Below are 19,404 nucleotides of genomic sequence, written 5' to 3' on the forward strand. Positions count from 1 at the left end.
CCCTCACAATAAGCCTGATTCCTTAGTCTCATACCTTATCCTGAATTTTGCTGTTTATTACTAATCATCTTTTAGAAATGGGGATTTTTCTGCAGTTTATCTTTGTCTTTTTCACAAAGGCAGCAAAATGAAATCTTTGGGTTCATCTTCCAGTTGTGGAACTCACAACCCTTGTCCCAGGGCAGACAGAATCAGATGTTACACATTTCTTGTGAGAACAGTTCTCCTAAACAGAAGTGGCTTTGCTGGTTTAAAACTTCTCTTTCAACTTTTGAAACTGTTTGGGTTCTTTTTTAAAGTAAGTTTCAGACTAAAGCTGTAAGTATATACAACAAGATTAACTTTTCCCCTAAACAAGACTTACAGGGGAACCAGTCAAACCCCTCTGTTCTTTCAATATTTACAGCACAGAAACAGGAATTATACAAGGTATGTGTGCAAAATTAATTCATTCTGGGTAGAAACCCAAAAAAGCTACAAAAGCCTTGAAAAAAACAAGCAGAATATGTTTTTCATAGACACCTCACATCTGAACAAAATACAGCTTGTACATATTCATAACTCTCTGTGGTGCTGCAGAATAAAATAGAATTGTATAAAATAATTCTATAAAATTATTGTATAAATAATAGAATAAAAATAGATTTTTTAGAATAAAAGCTCAGGAGATGCAATAAATGCTCCTCTACAGTTTTTGACTCAATCCTTTCCCACTTTCCTCCCCTTCCCCATCTTTACTACGTGCTGCTCTGCAATGCATTTTAATTTAAAAACTCTGTGTGGCATGTACCTACAATTCCTGCTCTCTGTGACTCCTGGGCACAAGATAAAATTGCTATTTTCTCTTCTCCCAGGAAACATAAAAGATATCAGCAACATGAAATTTGATACACTTGTCATAACCACCAATCCCCCAAAACAAGGTGCAACAATATTCTCAGAGAAGTAGCATGGAGATGTTAAGGTTTCTGCTAAATTATCAATATTTGCCTGTTTTAACACAGAAAACTCTTCATCTTACTTGATACATGTCCAAGTTTTACACTTTCATTTATTTTGATAGCCCAAAGGTCTCCTCCTCCATGGTAATTTAGTTTTATCTTGACCAGATTAATCCCTGTGTATCTGCATCAGTGCTGCCTGTGCAGCACAACACACAGGTTGAAAGGTTTTTCCTCATTTTCCTTCACTAAATCTTTGTTAGTATTTGGTCTTTATTCATCTGCTTTCCTAACTATCAGAATTATGTATCAGGAATATCATTCATTCCAATTTTTACTGTGACTCTGGAAAACAATTAGAAGAATCTTTTTCCAAACTAGAAAAAGTGTGATCTGTTTGCTGGGCTGAGCACTTCAGAAACCCCAATTATTAACTCACAGCATAATAACTGAGTTTATTTAAAATACTTCAATGCTTAACAGGTGTACAGTATAAGTAGTCACTTATACTGGAGTATCTGAACCCCAAATTTATGTGTATATACACACACACAAAGGGTGTGCATATGTGTATCTTCAAAATATCTATTTTTTTTTGGTTAAGATGTTTTTCAACATCTACTCACCAGTGCAAGCAAAGGCACAATGTAATCACTGATCAAGAAAATCCTGCAATTATACAAGTTGTTCTCTTCTGGAAGCCAAAAGGTCAATACCACTCTTGCTCAAATTAAGGCAAAAATGGTTATCTCTGAATGACTTGTGAAAATGGAATTGTTTACAGTAAATGCATTGATCTGGGAGTCTCAGAAAATTTCTGTGACTTCTGGTCTAACAAGTCAACAACCCCCAGGCAGTCCCAAGTCCTTTTGTCCCCCAGGGGTTCATCTTTACTGCTGTGCCACTACAACTCCCTGCCAACACAAGGATTCTTTAAGTTCACCTTAAGCACTTGGATCCCAGGAAAGCCTAAATCTGTTGAACAACCATTCCCATTTTCATAACAATCTTTCATATGAGCACAGTTTAGTCACACAGCCCAAGCTCTACAGAGCTGCCAGACATGAAAAGGAGTCTGCCTGGCAGTGAACATTAACTGCTGAGTCCCTACAAAAACAGAAAATCACATTATTTTTCGACTACTGTTACCTGCAAACCCCACAGGGAAGTAGGGGAATGAGAAATAATGTAACACTAGCTGTCTATGCAGTGGTATAAAGCTGTATTTACACACAAATGATATGCAAGTGCTTTTGATGCAGAGCTCTGAATATGCAGATGCATGCATTAACTATTCAAACCACACAACACTTGCATGAAACATGAAGCTTTTTCCATGCCTGTTTCATAGCCTCATAAACCCTTCAGCCATATGCTGAGAAATAGGCTGAGAAGCCTTGAAGTATAAATCTCAGTCCCCTCATAAAGAGGGGAAAAGTGTACAAGAAAGAGATGTGCGTGCAACTGAAGCATCTCAGATTTACTGTATATTGTGTGTGCACCAAAAGTGCAAAATTGGAGCAAGGAGCATTCCCCTACAACCAACTCCATCTAGGGATAAACAGAGAAGGAGCAGATCCTACAGATTTCCAGTGCCCACAGCTACAGCTGCTGAGAGCAGCCAGCACATCCCAGCACTGGCCAGCAGCTCTGCAGCTCTTCCTAAAGAGGCTTTCCATGGAAAACTCCACAGGAACATGGCCACTCTCTCTTCACAGCATTTACAGCACAGTCTCAACACACAGAGGCTCCTTTCAGCTATTTAAAACAAAGACAGAATATCTCCAAGGCTGCTATTTCTCGTTCAGCAGCAATAAGTAGTTAGACTGCTTAAGTGCATTTATGCTTGAGCTTCCACAGGATAAGCTGTGCCTATCCCACCAACAACTCACTTCAGGTACTGAGATCCAAAACTGAGTAAAAAAAAACCAACATCTTTTCTAAGATGAGACTGACCAGCTGACTATAAGAATATTTTGGCTGTTTAATCAAGTCAGCCTTACACACATCCTCAATGGAACAGCTCAAGCTGGTATCAACCAGCTGAAAACACATGAATTTCTATGCAGTTTAGCTCCCTGTATCTGTAGAAACCTACACAATAAACAATTAAAAACAAACAAAAAAAAATAAGAAACAGAACGTGCACAGAAACAGAGCATGCTTCTAAAACTGAGGTGTAAGATATCTCAGTGAAAAGTATTCCATCATCAGTTCAGATGCCTCTTTTTTTTTTTTTTTTCCCCTCCAGTTTTGGAGAAGAAAAAACAAAGGCAAAACACACAGGGGCAACAGAGCAAGAAGAGAGGATGAATGAAAGTGTGACTGTTTTGCCTTTATGCAAAGAAAACATCAGATCCAGCACAGGGAGAAGCAAAGGCTGAGACCCTGGAATTCCTGTGATAAATCCAAAGCTGGCACATTAAAGCTCCCCTCTGCTGAAAACACTGTTAGACACAACAAAACACAAGTGTTAGGTGAGTGCAAGCTCTGCCTGTGACCTTTCCCTCTGCAAGTGTCAGGCTCCATTAGTTGTCACAGCCCTGGCAGCCGCAGCGTCAATACTCACACTTGCGGATCGAGCCACACAGCAGGGTCAGAGCTGCTGCCTTCTCCTCTCAAACTCATGCATTAGGGTTTCTTCCATGCTGGCAATGGAAAACCAAGTCTGAGAAACATTAAACACAAAAAACTACGTTACAATAATGCCGAGGCTGAGCCATAAACCCATGAAAGCAAGGAAGCACGGAGGGATGGCCCTGAGCTGGGACACACAGGGTCCTGCCCCCTGCACGGAGCTCTGATTGATGCTGCAGCATGGCTGGTGCCTCACATCAAACATTTCCACTCTTTCTCTCTTCCACAGGTCAATGTAGTGACTTCTGCACTGGGCAGAACATCCCCAGGTGCAGGTGAGCTGCAGAAGGCACTCCACTACAGCTCTGATGCAACCACACTCTGGCACTGGTAGCAATTCCTTGCTTTTATGTTTTTATACCACAACCATCACATTATTCTAATGTAAGTGTTTGTGATTAATATCTCCCCTCCTGTCTGTTGAAATGAAAAGTGTGGCACTACAGAAGCCACAAGCTTTTGTTTCCTTTCCTTAGCATTATTCTGACATAACTTGTCCTGGGTTTTGATCTCCAGCTCGTTTTGAACTTCACTGGGCAACTGTTACTGAAAAACCTGTTTTGTTTCTTTTTTAGACATAGAAATTTCACTAAACTTTGAAAAATTAAGATATGACACCTCTTTGTTTTAAAACAGAATCTCAAGTTTTTGTTCAGTCTAACCTCAGAAGCAAAAAAGAAATAAAAAAGGCCTCCAGATTTTGCAGCTCACAGCACTGCCAACTTTAGGTGTAAAAAGTCCCCCCAAATTGACTTTAAAATTATGAAATCTGAAACACAAGCAGCACAGATTGCTTGCTAGTACAAGGCTTTCTTTTCAGGCTTTTAATTATGCAACCTAAAAGATGGAGCTTTCAAGAGGGGGAAAAAAAAAAATCACGTAACTTAAAATCAAAGGAGCTGGCAGCTGTTAAATATTCTCTTTAAATTTAGCAAATTCTGAGAAACCACCCTGCCTGGAAATCTCAATAGCTTTGACTGTCCCTTTTCATTTCCACAAGTGCTTCTGGCATTAATGGTAGTTCCTGCTCCTCTCCTCTTTCCCATAATATATAAATATTTCCCAAAATAACACCTAAAGGACTCCCAGGCTGGTGCTGGGTATCCCTTCTAAGGGATCTTTTAAGGGAAATGATCCTCACTTTGAAAATTAGCAGATATTTTTCAGGTGAGAACACCCTTTGTCTGGCAGAGCTGAAGGGTGCTCCCCTGAACAGAATTTCTCTATATTTACAATAACAGAGACACTTGCAGTTCAGGACTGTACACACAGAGAAATTACATTCTGTTTCATCCAACAGAAGTTTAGATTTTTCTCTTGCAATATCAAGGTCCTGATGCACCTGGGCTGACAAATTTTGGACCAATTTCAGCACATCCTGTGGCTTCAAATGGCTGTGACCTTGAATTCCAAATATTAAGGCTGAGAGCAGGAACTTAAGCTCTGCCTTTACAGTGCCAGTAGGGCAGTAGGAATGTCCTTTTTGGACTTAATTTAGACTTATTGAAAAGAAACATTTTTGGTTACTATTACATTAGGGTAAAATACAAAAATGAACCCTAATACTATCTAAATCTAATAAGAGAAAGGCATCTCTCTTTCAAAATTTTCAAAGCATTCTCTATAAATGCATCACAGATCAATTTACATGGTACTTTTGCCAATAAGCAAAACAAAATCACAGGTTCCAATTGGCTTAACTCATATTGGAAAGTGCAAAAGCAAATGCTAGAAAATGCAATTACTGCAAACAAACTCCATTTTCTCCACTCAGGAGGGAATTTCAGAGAACATTTTATTGCCCTCAAATAATATTTCTAAAGGCATCAATACACAATTCTATTTTCTTTTCAGAGCCCCCCACACTATATAACCTAATCCTCCATAAAGAAATTCACCAGATTTTGAAATAATATATTGGTTGTTGATATTACCTTGTGCACACACATACTGTATCAATTTAAATTCTTTTTCTCCATGAATCTTAAGAATATAAAAAAAAACTTCCACAGCCTGGCACAAACAGGTCTGGACCTATTTCCCATAACACACCCTTTATCTCTGTAATCTGCAATTCCAATTAAGTCTTTTTTTTTCACCTAAAATAAATGAATAAAAGTCACCAAAAAGGAGGTCATCTTGAGAAACATTAACACAGAAAGTAATTAAGCTAATCATAATTATCACAGACAATGTCTTGGTACTTTAATATACATGGATTTTCACACTGCAAAAGGCTAGAGAAAGCTAAGGACAAGATTTTCCAGAAAAAGTGAAATCTTTATTTAAAACAGAAACAAGGTTTGATATCAATTCTTCTCTACTTAGTGAAGGAAATGAGAATTATGAGTGCAGGACCCAGATCTAGATTCTTCCCCAAATTCTTCTACCTTATTGACAGAGAGACTTTTAAACAAGCAGCAGAATTTCCTTTCCTGCCACCAGGACTGACCAGCACACAAATCCTATCAGGATCCTCCCAGTCTCTGCCCAATAGGAACAAATAAATACAACAGCCAGGGAAACACATAATAAATACACCAACCAGGGAAACTTCTGATTGCCAAAACATTTTCCTGTTTCCCCAGTCTTTGAGCTACTTCACATTATTTGTTTTCTCATTTTTAGAAGAAAGTCTCTGAGACTTACAAATCCCAAAGCAGTAGGAAATCACCTTTCTCTGCCTTGTGGTTCTGGTATTTCTGAAACAAATATCTCCTTTTTTCCCAGTTAGCTCTTCAGAGTATTTCTCATGAAGAGAAAACTCTCAAAATACACAAACAAGAAGCTCCTAAGAATTATTTTCTTTATATTATATTATAATACATTATGTTCTATTATATTGTGATACTTTATATTCCGCATAACTTCTTGGGTTTATACCTGGAACTGAAATCTCTCTTTAAAATTGTGATTTTTTGAGCATACTGTTGGTAAACTACAAAACATACTGGGGCTCATAATTAACCAACTATCAGTACCAGTGTTATGTGGATAAATATCCCTAATGATAAGAGGAAAGATGAAAGCAGGGATAGCAAGAATAATCACAAGGAAAATAAAGGAATAAGATAAAATGTTTTTTAAATATCCCAAAGGCTTTAAAAGCATGAACTGCTGCCTAAAAGCAGGACAACAGCTCTTTAATAACTCTGAGAATGTAACATTCTCCAGTGTGCTAAAGCAATTAGCTGCTTTTCAGATTTTTACCCTGTGATCAGGGCTTGTGCTTTTATTTGTACACATTAAAGTATAAGAAGCAAGTTTGATATTCAAAGGTTGTTTTAAACATATTTTCACATGGCAGTGCTGATGCTTGTTGGGAATTGTTTCTTTCTTTTCTAAGTTGGGAGGGCAGAAATTGAAAGCTTGAGCTAAACTCCAATTCTAGAGTCCAACATCCAAGGACCATCTCCATGGTCCTTTTCTGAACTGTTCAGAATTTATCTGGAGGATAAATTGAGAGAATTTATTCAATTTATTTAAACTGAGAGAAAGTGCACAGAGAATCCAAAAGAAATTACAGTCAGCTGAAATATTCAGGAACCTGCAGCATTACTTTCTGAGCCCTGAGTTTAAATTTATTATTCTAAATAAAAAGAAACATTCCATTATGGTCTTTCAGGATGAACTTGGATACCAGGAATCTCCTGAGCCCTGTAAGGAAATTCCTGTGACTAACCCAGCTCACAGAGAGGTTTCTTAGCTACTAAGAGAGACAACCAAACCACTCCAGCAAGGAACTGAATTCCTCTTGTGCAAGGTTTTTTCCTGGCCATCCAGAATTCCCTGAGCAGGAGGGCACAGATCCCTTCCTTGGGAGTTTAAGCACAGGGACAAACACTAAAAGGAGAGAGAGAAGGAAGCTTGGAGCCTGATAAAGGTTTGGAGTGGTAACTGTGGACATTGGGGCCAGGGATTTCTGAGTGTTACTGTTTTTCTTGGCATGTCCTCTTTTCTACCGGCTTTGCAGGATTTCAATTATTAGTTTATTTGTTGTAATTTATATTGCAGCATCCCAGGACTTCACAGACAGTTCAAATTCAGACTGAAGTATTTTTAAGAATCCAAATCTTTGAATTTCATTGCAGAAAACTATGTGCTGAAATGCTTCTTAATTGCCCTCCCAAAGGCAGGACAAAACAGAAAAATTAAAAGCAGTGTATGTAAGGTAAACTCTGTTCTGCTTTTATTTGTGACAGAATTCAGGTAAAACTCTTGATCTTTCCTGCCCTTGTTACAAGGAGATAAGCCCTCTGTTGCTGCCATCTCTGCTCTTCAATGAGGGTAATTGTAAGCCACTAACCTAGGAGTGAAATGTTCTCAAATCAAGTTAAAGGAATGCGTGAGATTTATGGTACTTATCACTGTGCATTGGAATTTACATGAACGTTTTCACAAAGTGCTTGAAAATCTGAAAAATGTTGCAGCATCTCTACTTTAGTGCACAGAAGGACACTGAGAATTCTGGTCCACAAATAAATATTTCTCTGTAATTGAATGCTATGGTTAATTGTTGGAGAATGCAATTTTTCACCTAGTGTGCTTTCTGCAGATTGACTTGCCCATTTTAACCATTTTTTCTAGCCTTTAAAACAAAAAATGGGATGAAAATCTACTGTAAAAAGCCGTGATTTACAGACCAGGTTTTACTGAATAACACAACTCCAGTCCCAGAGCTGGTCATTAGGACAAAGCAATCAGCTGCTATTTCAGTCACTGAAGACAAAGGTAACAATTTATTCCTTATTTATTCTCCTTTCTGCCAAGGTTTTGCCCTCTCACCTTGCAGGCAAGCATCTTTTTCACAGCAGTTCTTTAGGAACAGCTGTATTGCTTCCACTCACACTTTGCACACTCTGGGATCTCACTCCAATCCCCTCCCAACACCTTTTCCTTCTCCTGTCCCCATGGGTGCAGGACCTTCACTCTCAGGACCACAGGTATGGCTACAGCTGCATTATTTTATTCCCAGTACCACTGAAACTTGCAGTAGGGACAGAGAAGAGCCAAATTCCTTCCCTGCCATGCTCAGGAGACATCTGCACAGAACTGCAGCAAACTCTGCCTGCCTTGCGGCTTTCTGCTCCTCTCTCAGTAGTGAAGGCAAATGCCAAGTGCTGCTGAGGGAGCAGGAGCCTTCAGAGTAACATATGGGTTCACCAGCTCATTTTTATCATTTACAGCTCTGTTTTAAACTAAGAACCCTTTGTGTTGGCTGGTTACACAAAAAAAAAAAAAAAAAAAAAAAAAAAAAATGTAATGGCAGCATTCAAGAGAAAAGGAGCTACTGCACTCTGATACCCAGCCTGCCCTATAATGGGAAAGCTTCTGGTTCATTAGGAAAGATGCACATAATTCTGAGGTCTTTATGGTTCACTTGCCAAAAATTACAGGAAATTCAAAGTACAGAGTGTTCCTCAGCTCTCATTTTTTAATTTTGTCAACTGGAGAAGAGATGAAGCTCTGGAAGAAGCAGGTGAAGAAAAGCAGGTGCAGTACTTTATATCCCTGTGCTCTCACCTGTCTCCTCCTTTGCAGTGTCCATCCCTCCCCCTGTCTGATCTTATTTTGTTCTCCCCTGTGTTTCCATGGCCTCTCTCCACACACTCTGTGCTGCTTTATTCCTTCTCCTGTGAAGGACCATCAGCATCAGAGAGGGTTTGGTGACTGTCAGCTCTCAGCTGGGGTGCAGGACAAGCAAAGAGAGCAGAACAGCTCGTGGGGCAGCACAGAGCTCCCAGCCTTGCACCAGGGCTGAGGATGCTGCCTGTGGCTCCTGCAGCCACCCTACAATGCCATTATTCACTGCCATGAAGACAAAAATAAATTCCTTTAGCTCTGGGAAAAGGTTTGTGATTTTTTTTTTTCCTCCCCTCCAAAACCAGCACAGTCCCTCAATACAGGTAATTAAGGTTTGAAGGTGCCCCAGCAGGTGTGGCAGGGGTGGATGGGGATGCACAGGTCTTTTTTTCACAGCCCTGGTGCCAGGATTTGCCCAAGCTCAGACACTCAGGCTGCTGCTACAAGAGGGTTAATTACCAAGCCAGGCAGGCTGGTTATAGCCAGCAATAAGCAGCTCTCTATTTTTCTTTAAGAAAAAAAGAAGTCAGTAATTCTTGGAACATTTATTAACCCCCTAGTACAGGCAATTACTGCAAGATAAAGGTCTGCCAGCCTTGCATTACCATAAATTGCTGCATGTTGCTTTTCTACAGCACACTAATGTCCACAACCAGTGTGAATAAATGCTAGCATTTGAATTTTAAGCTTGATTCAGCTCTCTTGATTGAACATTTTTAGCAGGTCTTCACTTTCAGTGGCTGCTGGGCCACAAAAAAAATTTATTATTTTAGACAAGGCAAAAAATCCAGGATGGTATTTCACTGATAGTCTATTTTGTAGCTCAGTTTAAGGTAATCTCACATATTTCCTAACATGCAGAACAGAAAAGAGAAAGGAGTATGGGAAGTACAAAACCCAAAGATTGTTCCTGCTGTCTACTAGGTTTTGTAGTCACACACAACATAAAAAAATAGTGGCAATAAAAAAAAAAAAAAGGAAAGAAAAAGGCTTTGTAATAGACAGAACACTGCCAACCAGCTTTAAATTGAATTACACAGCCTGCTAATCTTTATGATGAAATAAAATTTCTTTGAACACTACACATTATACTAAAATCTGCAGTACTTTCTCCCCAGCCCCTCTCAGCTCAAAGCAACTCCTCCACCCCCAAACCATTGTTCTTTCCAGCCTGGAATGTGATGCTCTACTAACACAAAGACTTATTTTAATTAGCTGTTGTTAATATGGTGTGCACAGTGTGAAAACGTAGGAGGGAAGTGGTTTCTGCACTTTGTATTTTTGATGCAACATTAAATCAGCAAGAAATAAACTGATGGGGTACAAAGAATCTTTCCTTCCACTGCTCTCCACTGAAATTATTCTCATTACAATATGTGGCTGTGGCAGCAGTGCTGGAGGAGGAATCTGATGGAAATGTCTATAAAAGTTTCTATCTGAAACATGAGTTATTTCATGCCCAGTCAATACAGCAACCATAAATCTCTTTTCTGTTTCAAAGTGGATTTGAGGGAAAGGGGGCACTGAATGGAAGAATTATTTTGGGTTTTTTATAAATTTGGTTGTAAGAAACCTGATCATCCCCTCCCCCTTCTAAGACAATATCAGCAGCCCAGGGAAGCAGATCCAAGAAATGACCAAGCAATTATTGTGATTGAAAATCCATTCAGGAATTGTGCAATACTCACTGGCTCCTTTCTTTCATTGAAAATTACCAAATGAATATATTAGCTTAAACTTATAAAGAGCCACTCACTCCAGAACATTATTCCCCTTGAGAGCACATTTTACCTGAGCCAAGTTTTCTAATGCCTGTCAAATAACAACTTTATATTTGGTTTGACTGACCAATGGCAATTTGTAAGGAGAATTTTATACTTTAGTAGCAAACACAGTTTAAAACCCTCAGTTTCTCTTGAGCCCATTAGGAGACAGCAAAAAATAGATTTTTGTGAAATCTCCTTCTGAAGAATTGTCAGGAATAACTAGAGCAGAGCAAAAAAGAACTGATCAGACATGAATGATCTTACTCGGCTCCTCAGACATAAATTCCATTTTAGTCAGTGGAAATTTTACTACCTTAACATTCATTTTATCCAACTGCTTCTATTTTACCTTCTAAGTTATACTTCTGGGGTTCTGCTTCTCACAAAGCATCTAATACCTGACCCAGAGCAGAGGATAAATATGAAGAAGCAGCTATTATAACCATGGCACGAAAGGAGAATTTTGTACTTTTTCCTACTCTTGTTTTCATGTTCCACTACAGATTGCTACATCAAGAAAAATTATTGAGCCATTACCAAAAATAAACATGGTTGTATTTTCCCAGTACTTTACAAATATAATAAAATGAAACAAAATTTTTGTATTCCTTTAAAAGAAAAACAAATATAAATAAGAATTAGTAATAATATATCATATAAAGGTATATGCAAATTAAAGCTGAGCAGTGATTATTAATTCAGGCAAGCTATGTGGGAATTAGAAACCAAGTACAAATGGGAATTTAACCATGGCATTAAACACAATTCAAGTTAGAACAAAAGTAATGGAAATATTCTTAAGCAGTAATATGCCAATAAACTCTAAAAAAAAGTAGGAAGAAGTTTTTTAAAACTTTATGGAAAAGACAGAGGGAGATACATAACCCAGAAAAGTTTTAAATCAGTAAAAAACCCACAATTCCTCAGCACCAGCTCGACCTCTAAATAAAATATCTCCAATAAAATATCCCAGTGTCTGGAGCCTAAGGAAGCTTCTCACCAGAAGACAGAGTAATTTCCAAAATTGGACTAATAGATTTTCCAAGGAGCTGCTTCCCCCTCTCCCAGAACAGCTGCTCACAACTCACACATATTTACAGCATTAAAGCCACCTCAGCATTTTCTTTCACTTGCAATGAATGCAATTTTATTTTTTCAAGTGCTGAGTTTTGTTCATCAAAATGGTATTTTATGTTCAGTCAATTATTCATTCTAGCTATAACAAGTAGAGCAATATAAAGTTCAAAATATGATCCAGATGGTAAAAACACAAAATCAGAAATAAATCAATTTATAAAAAAGAAGATATTTGTTTTTATTGCCATAATTTAACTTTAAAATATTCAGAAGCCTCCTTCTGGTTCTATATGACCTCAGAAGACTTTGAACTAATACCCCACTGAATCTGGAGAAATTTAGAACTCACTGGTTTGGCTTTTTTATACAATACTGTGATGTCAGGCACCAAAATAACTCACATCAGGAATATACTTTTGGGGAGCAAAACACTTCATTGACACAGAAACTGCTCCCAGTGTACATTAGTAAAAGGAACACACTCTAAACCCTAAATGAGCCAAGCCTGGAGAGGAGATGAAGGCAGATAACTAAGCCAGACCAGAGAGATTGAGAAAGGATAAAAGTGGAATGTGACCCTGCATTTTTAAACAGTGATAAGAAAAGAGCTTGATCTTACTATTACACTATTCTGGTACAGTTCATTTTTTTTTTTATTTTTTTTTTTTTTTTCAAATTGAATTATACTATCTTCAATATCAAACACATTCTGGCAGGTGTCTAGCTTAACAGTTTTGAATATAATTTCGTATTTCCACAGCACTAATGCATAAATTTAAATGTAGACTGGAACTAAGTGTCTGTCCATAGTTCTGAGAGCAACAGCACATTTACATTTTGTCATCTATTCCACTTAACAACCAGCAATTCCAAGGTGATGCTGCTATTTTCAATTACTGATAGCCACACAAAAAATGAACTTTAAAATAATTGTCAATACTTTGCTGAGGACCACATCCACATATGCAGAGCTTAACAAGGAAACCTCTGCATTAAAATTATATAATCATTCTTCTCACTTCCAGTAACATGATCAAGGAACTAAAAAAAAGCTGATGATTTTTTTTTTTTTTTTTTTTTTTTTTTTTGTCTAGTAACAATGTTTACACTAGAAGCAAGCACATATTACAGGTAAAGAAATATTTTCTCCAGTACAAACCTGTATTTATTTGGTCACTAAACCATTCACCAAGTATTTACAGTCATTATCCCAAAGAAATTAAAAGAAATTAACATTCAGAACAAAAGCAAGACTTGAAAAACATGAAACAGTCAAGTTTCTAAATCCTAGAACAACTCAGGAAAAACCTAGCTAAATTCAACTTTAAGCTCCAGAGACAAAAACCAACAGTAAGATCACCTAGATTTTGCCTAGCTTGTGCAGTAATACTCTTTATAACAGAAACCTTGCATGGGGGAAAAAACAAACAAACCAGAACCAAAGAATGAACACAACATCATATAAACACTAAACAAAAAAGTAAAAAATAGGTTATTTGAGAAAAAAAATTCTAAACTGAATTCAAATTATTCACACAAGCAAGGATATGCACAATCAGGCCCATAGTAATTGAGTAAAATAACATATTAACTCATTAGAGATCTCTCTGCCTGAATTTATCTCTGCTTTCTCTTCAGTCCCTGTGAGTTATTCAATCACTTCCCATCAGTCAGAAAAGGAAATATTGCACTATGAAGACAGAGCTATAATTAGATATTCTTCTATTTCATTTCACATCTATGACTGAATGAGAATGGATGAGAAAAATATGAACGGAGACAGTGATAGTAAGTTGAAACATTCAGCAAAAAGAAAAAACATTTGGCACAGAATAACATCTCAATTCTTCCTCAGCACATAATGCTGTGTTTACTGCAAAATTAGTTAAGTTGGTAGAAGAGATTTTTAATGAAAACAATTATAAATTTAAAATAACTGTGTTTAAAGCATTTAACAGTCCCTAAGGTCAAGTGATTACAGCAGTTACAAGACCCAAGGGACAAGTTCACACCAAAACCAAGTGGATAAATTACCTCAGCCAGTGTATGTAATCACTGAGTGACCACAGAGGTTATTCAATGCATAAGCCCAGATGACTTCCATGCAAAACCAATAATGAAAATGTAACAGCCAAGGGGAAAAAGCATTTAACTAGCAAAAGTTGCTGGAATGGCTGAGAACCTGGAAGAGTGGGAAGGAGAGTGGAAACAAGCTCCATGGCTTGGCTGTGGAGACAAGCAAAAGGGTAAGTGTCAGTGGGATGGACAGACAAGATGCTGGACATTTTTCCCAGGTGAAAGACCCAAATTGTTGCAAAGGGATGGAAGAATCAAAAAATATAGAAGTGCAGAGCTTTAAGCAGTGCTCTCAGCCCTGTATAACTCTGGCATGGTAATGCCCAGTGCAGGACAAGCAAGGCAGGAGCTCTGAATAATCATCTTTTTTTAACTTTACCCTTGGCTTTACTGCCAGGAAAAATGATGGACAGCCATTTGTGTTTTAGTTATTTCATAATATGATTCTAATGGAGGCAAGACCCTGGTTTTTATCACAGAGTAGGTAAGATAAGCTGCAGAATCAAACTCAGCTTTGATCTGGCTTCTCTCCCTCAATGACATAAATGATACAGGTGCTTTGTCTTCACTACAGCCTCACAACACAATCACCAGTGGAGAAAACCAGACCCATAAAAGACAGGAAAACATTTTTCCATAAGGACCACCCTGTATTTGATGGCAATTCTCAGTGTGTACCTTTGGAATAAGGTCCCTGCCAACAATGGTGGAAAAGGATGCTACTGAGGAAGCAAAAGGAATCCTGCTTGCCCCTGCCTGCCACTGGCATGTTAACATTTTTAACAATGATCACCTCACATCCTTGAAGGTATTAAATCTTCACCACACACACATTAAATAATAACATAGTAAATGGTAAAACACAACACATTTTGCAGACAGGAGGCTGAAAAAGAGAGGCAAAAGGACATGCCTGACTTTAGTGTTTTGATTCCTGGTGAGGATGCACTGAAGCAAGTATTCAAAAACATTCACACAGGTGAATCAATGTGCTGTCTCACCCTGTGCCAGGAATCTAATAACTGGTATTGGCACATAAAAAAAAAAATGTTCTCTGTATCTGAAATAGGAAAGCCAGCAGGTCCTCACACAACCAAAGCTTCCAGTTTCAGTGGAAATGACTGCAAAATCTGCTTTCTCAGATAAATACTATACAAGATATACCTTCTACAAGAACTATGCATACATGCATAGATCTGTGCTCTCCAAAAGGCAGCTCCTCTTCTGGAGCTGCAATTCCATGCCCAGAAAAAGGATTTTTTTGAGTCTATCAAATCTAATATCACCTTCTAGAAGTAAGAACAATAAAGCTAAGTTACAGTGATATGATTAGGAAGCCCCACTCCCACATGCACAGCAATAAAAGAGAAGGAAAAACACTCATCAAAATAGGGTTGTGGAAAACAGAGGTCAGGTTTAAAGAAGAGTATGAAGAAAACACAAAGAAGGATGACCAGACAGACAATGTAAAAATTCTACCTAAAAATTCCTTTTGTAAATCCAAGTATTCCTTACATCTCTCTTGAAGAGTCAGCCAAGCAAGTCCAATGCAATAAAATGATTCTGTTAAAGGCACATAGAGATGCTGCCATCACACAGCAGGCAAGAGAGAATGCAGTAAAACCTGATGGCAAAGTTGTACTTTGAAATGTTTTTTTATATGATGCTCTAAATTCATTCTAATGTTTTTTGAAAATTTTGAAAAATGTTTTTTTGTCCAAGTTACCTTCAGCTCTGCGTATTTCTGGAGCAAGAGGTGACCTGGCAGTGCACAACAGTGCATTTACAGTGCCATTTACAGCAGGAGCCTCCTGCACAAGTTCCCCTCCTTCACTCTGGCTTTCTGCTGTTGCTATTTAATTGCCCTCAAGTCCAGCAATATGCTGTCAGGGCCCTGCTGTCAAAAGCAGCAGAATATTAAAGGTATCCTACCAAAGAGATGCTGAGTGCCTGTGATCAAAGGGAGAATGCCAGTACTCCAGCTCAAAGGGGCAAGAACATGAGTATCACCCCAAAAAACTCTCCTCTTCCAAACAGTACTATTGATTCTGTCATGCTGGGAAAAAAGACTTTCATCATTTCCAAGTATAACTTAAGTCATAGCAAAGCCAAAATACAGTGAGCAGCAGTTTTGGCTGTGGATACAAAACTCCCCAACATCAACTAATGGGACACTGTGTCCTTTGTAGGAGGTGCCACTCCCAAAAGGCTTCACAGCCCTTGTGCCATGACAGAATCGTTTCCCAGAAATATTGTCTTGCTGCAGAGAATGATGCAGAGGCCAGAACCAGCACATCACACGAGGAAAAGCCACGTCAGGGTCAGGGCGGGGGGAGATTTTCCAGCGCTAATTCAATTAGCAGGCAGTGAGTGACACTGGGCCAGCAGAGGTTAATTGGGGTCACCAGGAGGCAGCAATCCCTTACCTAACCAGTCATTAAACTTCTTGACCTCGGAGGGCAGCCCCAGCTCGGTGAAGTCGCCCGTGTGCAGCAGGATGTCCCCGTAGGGCATCTGGATGCCGTCGGTCCGGGAGTGCGTGTCCGAGACGCAGACGAAGCGCGTGTGGCCCGCCGGCTTCGGGGTGTCATAGGGGATGGGGTCCACCCTAGGGCACACACAGAGGTTAACAAAGCAACAGCCACGGGGGGAGAGCCCTCACAGCCCTTAACTGGGATAGCAGCACGGCCAAAGCACCCACACATCCACTGGGACACGCTGGGACAGCGCCGCCGAAACCGGGAGGGAACCGGCGCTGCTTGAAAACTTACCTGGGGGAAAGGAAGGGGGAAACATACACAGTATGGCACTTTCTGGGGCTAAACATTGGGAAAAGTGGCTTTAGGAGGGTTTGAATTCACTGTTTTACATCCTGGGCCTCACAGGTGGGGCAGGAGCTCAGCAGCTGGTTTTGTTCAAGGGCATGTGTCCTCCTGCAGGCTCCAGAGCACAGTGTTTGTTTACACACAGTAAGGTAATTCAGAGTGCTGGGAACTGCAGAAACAACTTCCTAAACTCATAAAAAGTCCTGAGCTCGTCTTCCCAGAATCCATAAAGTCAGGAACTCATGTGCTATCACTCTAAGCAACCACCGACAAAACTTTTTTTTTTTTTTCTATGCCAAATGATCCTAAAAATTTAGTTCAATTGGTTATTTGAAAGCTATATTTGGTAATTTGATCTCATCAATTACACGTGACCCATCAAGAAAGTCTGGACATTTAGATTTTTGGTAACTTTTTTTTTTTTTTTTAAGGCAGAATAGAGAAAAATAATAAGTAAGAGAAATGCCTTATGCATACTTACTGGTTAGAAGCTCTAATTTGTAACAGAATAACTTAAATACAAAAGGCAACCCATTCCCTGCTTTGGAATAGCAATTATTTCTCTGCAGAGTTACCATAATTTGATTTGCTCAACACTTGAATAGCACAGCATCTGGATTAGTGCCACAGAAAATCCCATCTCAATTCCACAAAACTTCAACTCATTCCATTGATGTGCCACTTTGATCATGGTTAGAGCTTAACTTCAGCTGGAAATTTTGAGGTATTTAGGAGTTATGTCAGAATAATAGTTCACTTACATCTCAAATTATCAGGCTGGTGAAACTAAGCTGCAGCTACTTTAAAGCATCCAAAATAATGCTGTCCTAAGACTTATTTGGAAAAACTAGCACAACAGGCATTCAAAAATAGGTGCCTGAAAAAAAAATATATAAATAAATAAACCAGGTTTTATTAGTTTTGCCCTTCACACTGGAAAGAAAAACCAGTGGACATCACTGTGAATTTGTTTGTCCTAAATCCCCATAGTTATAATGAGATGTATGATCAGTAATAGAAAATAAAAGTGTTCCACCCAAAGCACCAGCTAGAATTACCTGAGCCATGCAACCTGTTACCACTGCAGAAAACCATGACAAAAATCCACCTATCAATGGATTTTTTTTTCCTCAACAAGGGTCTGAAATGAATAAGGTTATTATTCCAGAGAAAAATTAATTTACTCATTGAAATTGTACTTGCAAGCTGGGCAGAACTGCAATCAGAGGCCACAGTGCTTTTTTACATGGTGTCTTCCTTCCAAAATATGGGAATCAACATTTCCCTACTTCCAAGCATGACACAGCCAACACAAAAAAATGAACACCAGCTTTCATCATCACCACAGAGCTTGTTCAGAATATCTCTGCTTGAGCTATGACCAGCACTGCCTGCCCTGGGGAGCCCAATTTTGTTTGTACACAGCAGCTATGTTTTTGCTATTCTCTGCAGTGTGCAGCCAAACAAACCCTGTTCTGCTTGAGGCAATCCCTATTAGAGATGGCACTGAAATCTGCTTTAGGATTTTTCTATTCATGCAATGACTTACTCACAGAAAATTCTATAATCAAAATTTATTAAGTCACTGACCCTTCTTTCTCTTCTTTGCAAATACCATGATGTTGCCAAGTAACCTTTTCCCTATGTCTTACCTTCCTTCTCTTATTCAGTAGTGCTTGCCTACTATGAATTTAAAAGTGAGATACTGAAGGTTATTGTGTTCAGTCCATCAATTTATCTTACTCAAAACAGTCCTTCAATAGAAACTTAATAAAAGTGGTGTTATTGCCAGTCCTAAAGGCTCAAGTTTTCTTTCCAGCTACAGCATGGCAAACAGTAAAAATTAAAAAAAGCAGAGTCTTCTTTTCCACTGCATCCCTAGAGGATTTGGCTCTGCCCTTGCAGAGCTCCTGGTGACACACTGCTCACCTGCAGCTCTGGGCTGTGAGAATCACCTTCTTCCTGGGCTCTGATTTGCCCATAGCCTCTCCAACCTCTGTGAAAGCTAATGCATCTGACCCTTGCTGCAGTTCAACAGCAGATAAAATAATTATTTTAGCCCCATCCAACACCATCCTGCTGAATTGGAGCAGGTACCTGAGAAATTCAACTTATTCTTTACCTTTGCTCCAAACACAGTGCTCTCCATCACCACCAACACTTTATTTTTTTCCATCTTCTTGACATGGCAGACTGAAACACTTCACAGATTATTTGATTACTGCATTTGGAATAGCATGCTTGTGGAATGATGCAGTAAGAGACATTTCAGAATAATTATAGGATTAATATAGCAATCAGGAAATAGAAAACAATGTAAGTCATGTTCCACCTTAGAAAATCAGGCACCTGGCTGGTTTTTAAAAAGTTTATGTGAGACCCAGAATGAAATCCCATAAGGCAGTTGAGCAATGACTGCTTTGTGAGATCATGGCAGTAATGTAAGATCTGTCATATTTAATGCATTTATGACATGGGTTCAGGAATCAGAAGGGACAC

At 38.8% G+C, this 19,404-nt stretch overlaps 1 protein-coding gene across 1 annotated transcript in view; it reads right to left on the reverse strand.

Annotated features, from left to right (window-relative positions):
* The window catches only part of MPPED2 (metallophosphoesterase domain containing 2), an 84,598-nt gene that overhangs the window by 40,721 nt on the left and 24,473 nt on the right, over positions 1 to 19,404 (reverse strand). Inside the window, exon 2 of the mRNA XM_079309438.1 lies at positions 16,507 to 16,688. Within this exon, the coding sequence (XP_079165564.1) occupies positions 16,507 to 16,688 (182 nt within the window). The remainder of the gene's footprint in view (positions 1 to 16,506; positions 16,689 to 19,404) is intronic.

Source organism: Erithacus rubecula (assembly GCF_903797595.1).
Source record: "Erithacus rubecula genome assembly, chromosome: 6".
Taxonomy (NCBI): Eukaryota; Metazoa; Chordata; class Aves; order Passeriformes; family Muscicapidae; genus Erithacus; species Erithacus rubecula.